This window comes from Aspergillus karnatakaensis (assembly GCF_047715665.1).
Source record: "Aspergillus karnatakaensis strain CBS 102800 unplaced genomic scaffold BJY04scaffold_38, whole genome shotgun sequence".
In the NCBI taxonomy this organism is placed as follows: domain Eukaryota; kingdom Fungi; phylum Ascomycota; class Eurotiomycetes; order Eurotiales; family Aspergillaceae; genus Aspergillus; species Aspergillus karnatakaensis.
In genome coordinates this window covers 331539-339141 of record NW_027395750.1, presented here as the reverse complement: position 1 = coordinate 339141, position 7603 = coordinate 331539, and the positions used below count along the sequence as shown (strand labels likewise).

The window sequence follows — 7603 nt, the reverse complement described above, 5'->3', positions numbered from 1 at the left end:
AGGAGGCTGGGGTTGATATCTCAAAGGTCAAGCCGAATAACTTTGTGCAGGTTGCTGGGGGCAGTGTGGGGGATGCAAAGGCCATGTCCGAGCAGTCTTGATGATAGTACATCTAGACGCTAGAACAACGATTTCGTTTAACAGACTCAAGAAGCGTCTTGTATATTCATGAATATGGGCTCGCCCCTACAGTTCTAAGCAGGTGTAAACCAGAGTTGAACCGAATTTATGAAATAGTACAAACACTATACTCAGATCAAGCTTTTCATTGGCAACCCATGTAAGACTTAAGGATAGGTACAAGAAGAATAAGTACAGGTAATAACACAGTAGGTATCATAACAGTCAGCGCGCTCAATCGTCAGTCATAAAGCACAACCCAAAAGTATCCTCACAGGCGAGCGCTCGGCAGCTCCATTGACTTGGCAATGTTTCGACTAATGTAATCTGCAATGCCCATGTTGGTGACCATGGGGTTGACACCGCTCGCGCTAGGGAAGATGGATGCATCGACCACGTATAGCCCCTTGGTGCCCCAGACTTGACCTTCAGGGTCCACGACGCTGTACCGTGGAGACGTGCCCATACGGCAACTGCCCATTTGGTGAGCGCTCGCCCACATGACCTTGTCTGATGTCTTTGGGGCCTTGCGTCGGAGATCTTCAATCCACGCCTGGAGAGCCGGACTGTTGACTCCGTGCGGGGAGTTGCCCGTGTCCTCTGCTGGTCGAACGAATGGTGGCATATCACGGTATGATGTGTGAACTTCCTTGGCTCCAGAGATGTATGCAATCTTGGCGCTAGCGATAAGGGCTTCGACCATGTGGTGTCGATCAAAAGCGGAGACGCTGTAGTCGATTCGGACACGGCCGTCGTTGGCATCCGGGTACACCCGGCCTGGGTCTCGGTCTCTGACGAGCGTAATGAAACCGGCGGAGCGAGGTAGCTTGGCTACCTGAAGTTTGTAGTCCAGCCCATCACGCCATGTGAAGATGGGAAGAATCGCTGCCGGAAGCATGGAAACACCTTCAATCTTGAATCCATGACCTTGGCCGTCGATATCTTCAAACTCGTTGACGACTGTTGTCAAGCAAGCCCCCTCCCATGGGCGCAGGTCCTCGTCGAAGACAGCGGTTGCAATAGCAACTGGGTAATGTCAGCAAAATCTATCGACCAATACAGATGACTTACCAGGATGCAAGTAGAGGTTTCGGCCAATGTTCGAGTTCTTAATGCCACTTCGTAGCAGCAGCAACGGGCTGTGCAATGAACCACCCGAAATAATGATCTTCTTCGCCCTGATGATGACCTTGCGCTTGACCGCACCAACGCCAGAAACGCCAAAGTGAGCATCACGAGCGACCCATGTGCCAAGCACACCAGAGGCAACCTTTCCGGCCTTCTTCTTGGAGAAGAGGACCCTCTCCACATTGAAGCCTTCAATGAAGGTTGAGCCTGCGTTGGCAGCATCAACAAGGAACGTCTCGATAGGCCCCTTCTTGCCCCCTGAATGACAGCCCAAGGTACAATGCCCGCAGTAGTGAGTCTCACCGCCGGTGTTCTGGGGTACCGGTTTCGCAGAATAACCCAGCTTTCGGGCTCCCTCGAGGATCATGCGATTGGCCTTGTTGTGGTTAGTGGCCTCGACACTAACACCCATACGCTCACAAACACGATCCAAGCTGTTTTGGAATTCCAACGACGTGAAGAAGGGAAGACCCCGGTTGGCCCATTCCCGGCGCACATATCCTTGGGTTTGAAGCGAGGCAGACCAGTTCACAGTGCCACCACCTCCCCAGGTAGAGCCAAACAGGACACCCATGGAGCCTTCGTCATTTGTGACCGAACCCGCCGAGTCAAACAAATTGTTGAAAGCCTCGTTGGGCCTCATCGGGAAATGCCGGTTGGAGAATGAATAACCCTTATCGACGACAATCACCCTCTTTCCCGCCTCGGAGAGGTTTTTAGCTGTGACACTGCCGCCACAGCCGCTTCCAATAACAAGAACATCGGTCTCAATCATCTCGGGCTTCTGTCCCGGAGGGAACTGCAGAAACTCGAACTTGAAACCATCTTGAGGGGATCCGTGAATGGGAACTAGAGGAACACCGAGCGTGGGATGGAGAGTCGGGCTGTACGTGACCCAGGTCTTCTTGAACATGGCCGTAAGGCCGCGGTAAACGGAACGTACAGGCGGCAGGCGTGAGTCGGCCCAGCCTTGGAAGATCTGCTCCCGAACATAGAAGGGTTGATCTTGGATCGGAATGATTGAGCCTGTTAGAAGCAAAGATCCGGCTCGGGTGCTATAACGGTCAGTACGAAGCTATGTGCAATTACGAAAGACATACTTCAGAGCAGTCAGGATCATGCTGAGTCCGTTCCTCCCTTCCTGGTGCACATATTGCGTGAACAGGCGCTGCAACGCTTGGCGAACTTCTGGAATGGAGGTCACATTTTCCTCCAGGTACTGTGTAGCAAGGGTAGCAGCATCAGGACCGGGAATAGTAGCCTTGAGAGTTTCGAGGGCAGCATCGAGCTTGGCCTGCGGTACGACCTTGGTAGACCGTGTTTTGCGTGCCCTCGGGCTGCGCACGGACGGGATGATAGTGTCGGCCAAGGACAAAAGTGTCTTCCATTGCAAATCGGAAAATACCTGCTCGTTCGAGACAGGGGTGAGCGGGACGGCGAGCGGCGTGAAGGAAACCAATTGTTCGGCCATTGCGGACGTCAATGGCAGCGCCACGGTGGTGTAAGAGAGAGTAAGAATAACCACAGACCAGAAGAATATCGGCAGACTCTTCACGCAAGGAAGACGCTATGGAAGAAGAGAGGAGATTGCAGGTGGGGAGAAGGGAAGGGATATACCAGAGTGGATCGGCAAGAAGGCGGAAAGCGCCTTCCCCAGAATGCAAGCAAGCAAGCTCTTCCACGGAGTCAAAGGGTTGAACTTTGAAGCAGGTACTCTACCGCAGTAGGTTCTGGTATGGGGGATGTTTTTAAGGGTAAAGGCAGCAACGACCCAGATTCCAGCCGGAAGGAGTAGTGCTTGCGAATAACCTTGGAACCGGGGTAGGATCCATCTCAATATCCGTTAACTCCTCATTGCCCGCCAATTATTGCAGACTCGACAAGTAAAGAGGGGTCTGGGATCAGGATGCTGGACCACATGGCCGACCAGCCGAGGCTGCTCCGACCGAACAATGCAAGATCAGACCATTTGGTCCTGCCAGTCAAGCGCAAGCGATCGCCGAGTGGGAGAGCTAATAGGGGCTCAATTTCAAAGCCCCAAACGCTAGGGATGTTAGTGGAGTGAATTCGCGGGGAAAGGAAGCTGAAGGCTGAACTCTGAGGCTAACAGCCGAGCCAACGGTGAACAAGGCCATGTGAAACCGTCAGTCGAGAGCTGTTGATATCAGACAGCCATAACTCCTCGAAAGAAGATCCGGCGACGTTATCCTTGTCAATCAGGATCCATTGTTCCGAAGCCCTGTTGCTCACCAGGATCCAAGCTTGTTGGTCTGTGGGGACGGCCGAGTGGCGGGAGGAGGGAAGACAGCTGGGACTGAAGCGGGTCACTTCATGAACAAGACAGAATAGAAGCACGTCTAGCTGTTCTTCAATTCAATCAAGACATGACAGCTCCATCAGGTTCTTATTGAAAATTGAACTGCTTGAGTCGAATGCATAGATGGCAGCGAGCAAGGGTGGCTCGGAGTTCCTGCGCCGAGCCTCCGATCGCCCGCGACTTTTTGGGGATGGCCCTCAGCTTTGGCTTCATCCTTTGTTCAATTCACTCGTTCGTGGGGTGACATCTGACGGCAATACAACACAGTCTCCTGCCCTCTCAAAGCTTATGCGACCCGTCGATTGACCTATTTGACCTTTGCGACTACTCCCCAACCTGAGTAGCATCACAAGCCATTGCGCCGACATTGCTCCTGACAGTCGAAGACACCCAGAAGAGACCGGCACACCGAAGCCATGTCGGCTGCTGCAACGCCCCCTTCCGACTGCACCCTCCCGCGGGAGAAGGTCTTCTCTATACAAGTCGGCACTGAGCTGTTTCGCCTGTCAGGCGCCTCCATTGCATCCGATGGTTAGTTGGACCTGCTTCCCGGTATCGAGTGATCAATCTCACGGTGATGGTGGTTATTGAGCTCCCTCGTACTTTTCGCGATTCTTCGAAGACCAATTGAACCAGACCGGCGACAGCTCCAACATCCGCACCCTATACATCGATCGCGACCCAGTCACCTTCCAGGAAATCGCCCGACACTTGCAAGGTACTATCACCACTCTTCAGGCGACGGCTCTGCTCGAACACGGAAAAGGGGGCTGACATCGCCACTGACAGGATACCACTGCGAACCCAGGGATGGGGCTGAATTTGTAAAACTGTTCGCCGACGCGCAGTTCTACAGCTGTACGATTTGTCACTTCTTACCAACAATTGCCAATCCCTACTGACCAAGCCATATAGTGCCCCGCTTAATGTCACAACTCTTCGAATCTCAAATAACCATTCAGATCGGTGACCGCCACTTCCAGATTCCGCGCGATCTCTTCTCCGGCCCGGGCGACAGCCCTAACTTCTTCTCTCTTGGCTTCGGCGCCTTCTTCGCCTCACCCGCCGAAGTCTTCCCCGGACTCGATAGACGCGGCCTTCTCAGACCCCCAGCTATCGTTCCTCCGAGCGTACCCAATCGCTCCGGCGAAATATTTGCGCAGCTCATCCACCTCCTCCGCGGATATCCCCTACATATCAAGGACGAATCCCAGCGCGCCGATCTCCTCCGCGACTGCCGCTACTTCCACCTGCGCGGTCTAGAACAGAAACTCATTCCTTACCATATAAGCTACAACCCACTCCACAGTCGGTCAGAGATCATTATCCGCCTTGAAGATGTCCGGCGGTCAGGAATCCAGCTTGAAACACCGAAGGAGTCAGATGAAGCGATGACAGTTACATACGCGCGTCCCTTTGCAGATGACAAGCAATACGATCTGATTCTTGAGATCGGAGACGAAAGCACAATCATTGACGTACAATCCATGCGTCCGCGGTTTTTGAACCTTGCGAACGCCCGTGTCTCGAGTCTACTACAGGTCATTGTTGATAGGAAGAATAGCCGGATCGAGAAGCCAAATAAGATAACCGAACACGCAGTCCGGGTTGAAATCGATGAAGAGACAGATCTTACAGTCGACGGAGAGCAGCAGGTGGGTTTTGTCAAGCCGGAGCCGGCCTCCGACGAACCACACGCGAAGCGGAGGCGTGTGGAGGGCTCAAGCGGAGAGTCAGGATCGCAGCCTGACAGCGGTTCGTGGGTTGTGCGGAATGGCCAGTGGCGGATACAACTGCGGCCTAGGCCGAGTGATGATGGCGTATCGTTTGTGCTTGTGGCTGTGAAATTGGATGTTTATACGAGGCAGCGGATGCGGAATCGGAAACAGGCCTTCTTGGGGTCTTGATATACGTAGGGGAATGAAAAGTGAAGATTGATAATGATCTATATACTATTGAGATGGGGTGGTCTCTAGTCCGAGAAGCCTCCCCATTCATCATCATCATCATCCTCCTCTGAGTCTTCTTCCTCATATTCTTGTTCCTTCTCTACATTCACAATCTTACGACTGCGACCCTCCTTCTCCCCACTGCCAACCCCAGTCTTACCCGTCTCAGTATCATCCTCCCTCTCCCTCACAAACCCAACAACAAAAAACCCTCCTGTCCCCTCCACATCACCAGGCCAACACCTCAAACACCCCTGCAAATCTTCCTCCTCCAAATCCACCTCCCGATCTTCCTCCCCGTCATCCCCCTTCTCACTCTTCACACCCCTAAGTCCCCACTTCCTAAGTCCCTCCGGCTGCTCATCCCGCCTCATAACCCTCCACCCGCGCCTCCTCGCAACCTCGCTCTCCAGAATCCGCTGGACAACACACTCGTTCTCAAGAAGGTGGATGGAGCAGGTACTATAGCTTATCTTTCGCGCGGCGGGGAAGGACAGCGCGTGTGTGACGATGCGGGTTTGCAGGTTTGAGAGTTTGAGGAGGCGCTCTTGGGACATTCCGCCTTCGGCTTCGATGAGTTCGTTTTCGGCTGTTGGGTCTTGGGTCTGCATCTGCGACTGGGCTGGTTTTGAATGTGGCTGGGATTTTGGTGCTGGTTGAGGTTTTGATGCGTCGCGTTTTCGCTTCTTGCTGTTGCTTTGGCTCGGTATAGGGTCGTTTTTGCCGGCTGGGAGCACTAGCTTGGGTACGTCGTCACGGCCGATGATCCCGCTGCCGGAGCAGGATGGGTCAAGAAGGAGTCCCGTAACGTTCTCAAACTGCGGATCCTCAGGGTCGAGCGCTAGGAAGTCCTGCCCTTGTAGAACCGTTACGGAGTTATCTGCGCCAGCGGTAGAAACCATCTTCTGGAGCGTCTTCGCGCGGACTGCCGACGCATCCATGGAGATAATATGTGACTTTGGTAAACCCCGCATTGACTTCGAACGGGATTTATATAGCAACGAAGCCATATGTGTGGTCTTGTTTCCCGGCGCCGCACACCCATCAACTAGATCTCCGTCGCCATCATCCCAGGTCTCATCGCACAGAAGGTAGGCCGGGAAGCAGGAAGCTTTATCCTGAAGAATAATCTCTCCATTCTTATACGCCGGCGAAATCGAAAAATCCGCGCCGGGAGCGACAGCAATCAAATCCGGAATATGCGGGTCCAGGCGCATCTTCTTCTGCTTCTCGTCTCCCGTCACCAATTCCTCCAACGTCTTGACAACCTTATACCCGGCAAACGTACTCTTCATTTGCTCCTCCATCGTCGTGCGCACATTGTTGATCCGGACCCAACGCGGGTAGACCGTGAGATTTGCGCCAGGGCCTAACGCGGCGATTTTCTCGCGGCGCACTGCATCCTTGAGGTCTGGGATTGAGGCGCAGGAGCGCCGGACGCGCGCTTTTGTGAACTCGCCCTTTAGCCGGACTTTGTGGCGCTCGATAGCTGTGCGGAGGGGATGGTTTGCGTTTGCGGCGATGCCGTTTTTCGCGAGCAGGTGGTCGTGTACGAGTAGTAGTGATAATAAGGGTGTGAGCTGTTCATGTCTTGGTCAGTCAGCAGGACTCTCTATAGCAACTTAGACTCGTCGCAAGAAGCAGTATGGATGGACAACCTTTGGCTCAAGCTTCAAGATCCCAGCAGCGTCAATTACTTCCTTGAGGAGGATGTCCCATTTCGCGGCTTCGGTGATTAGGGCGTAAATTTGCGCAGGGGAGGCTTTGAGATTGCGGGAGGTGTAGAGGCGGGATTTGAAGGAGCCGCCTGTTGACGACGGTGTCGTCAAGATCGACACGGCGTCGTAGTAGAGCGACATTGTTGGGGTTGTGGTTGTGAAATGAGACTTGGAAGACCTTGGTGACAGTGGACAAGGCGATCAAAAAATTCCCCGATCTGCGGAGCGGAGATCTGTTTGCATTGTTTGTCTATCTGGTATACTTCAACGAAAGACGACTGTGCCTTTCGCCTTCTAGTTGAGGAAGATTACCTGATAAAGCCCTAAGTATAGCTCGGATACCTCATTGCAGCCCTGGAAATGTTTCGGAG

The 7603-nt window shown here is 53.4% G+C and overlaps 3 protein-coding genes across 3 annotated transcripts; 1 reads left to right on the top strand and 2 right to left on the bottom strand.

Annotated features, from left to right (window-relative positions):
- Positions 1 to 250: 250 nt before the first annotated feature.
- On the bottom strand, positions 251 to 3091 carry BJY04DRAFT_194002 (uncharacterized protein). Its single transcript, XM_073711990.1, has 3 exons — positions 2349 to 3091; positions 1192 to 2303; positions 251 to 1146 (listed from the first exon to the last, which is right to left on the bottom strand). The coding sequence occupies exons 1-3, from the start codon at positions 2717 to 2719 to the stop codon at positions 392 to 394; spliced, it is 2238 nt and encodes a 745-aa protein (XP_073569258.1). The 5' UTR covers positions 2720 to 3091; the 3' UTR covers positions 251 to 391.
- An 890-nt stretch (positions 3092 to 3981) lies between these two features.
- BJY04DRAFT_208759 (uncharacterized protein) lies at positions 3982 to 5472 on the top strand (the record flags this gene model as incomplete). The annotated part of the gene is made up of 4 exons (XM_073714031.1): positions 3982 to 4096; positions 4158 to 4283; positions 4355 to 4423; positions 4481 to 5472. 4 exons carry the CDS (start codon positions 3982 to 3984, stop codon positions 5470 to 5472), a joined length of 1302 nt encoding a protein of 433 aa, XP_073569257.1.
- Positions 5473 to 5504: 32 nt separating this feature from the next.
- BJY04DRAFT_96204 (rRNA (cytosine-C5-)-methyltransferase RCM1) lies at positions 5505 to 7484 on the bottom strand. Its single transcript, XM_073721381.1, has 2 exons — positions 7173 to 7484; positions 5505 to 7094 (listed from the first exon to the last, which is right to left on the bottom strand). The coding sequence occupies exons 1-2, from the start codon at positions 7371 to 7373 to the stop codon at positions 5538 to 5540; spliced, it is 1758 nt and encodes a 585-aa protein (XP_073569256.1). The 5' UTR covers positions 7374 to 7484; the 3' UTR covers positions 5505 to 5537.
- Between the last annotated feature and the right edge of the window lie 119 nt (positions 7485 to 7603).

What these genes read in the sequence shown, in the direction of transcription:
- BJY04DRAFT_194002 (XM_073711990.1), bottom strand. Translation starts at nt 2,719, where the DNA reads ATGGCCGAACAATTGGTTTCCTTCACGCCGCTCGCCGTCCCGCTCACC. An exon ending in ATGATCCTGACTGCTCTGAA is followed by an intron (nt 2,304 to 2,348) that starts GTATGTCTTTCG and finishes TGACCGTTATAG; the next exon opens with CACCCGAGCCGGATCTTTGC. An exon ending in AAACCTCTACTTGCATCCTG is followed by an intron (nt 1,147 to 1,191) that starts GTAAGTCATCTG and finishes GACATTACCCAG; the next exon opens with TTGCTATTGCAACCGCTGTC.
- BJY04DRAFT_96204 (XM_073721381.1), bottom strand. Translation starts at nt 7,373, where the DNA reads ATGTCGCTCTACTACGACGCCGTGTCGATCTTGACGACACCGTCGTCA. An exon ending in TCTTGAAGCTTGAGCCAAAG is followed by an intron (nt 7,095 to 7,172) that starts GTTGTCCATCCA and finishes AGACATGAACAG; the next exon opens with CTCACACCCTTATTATCACT.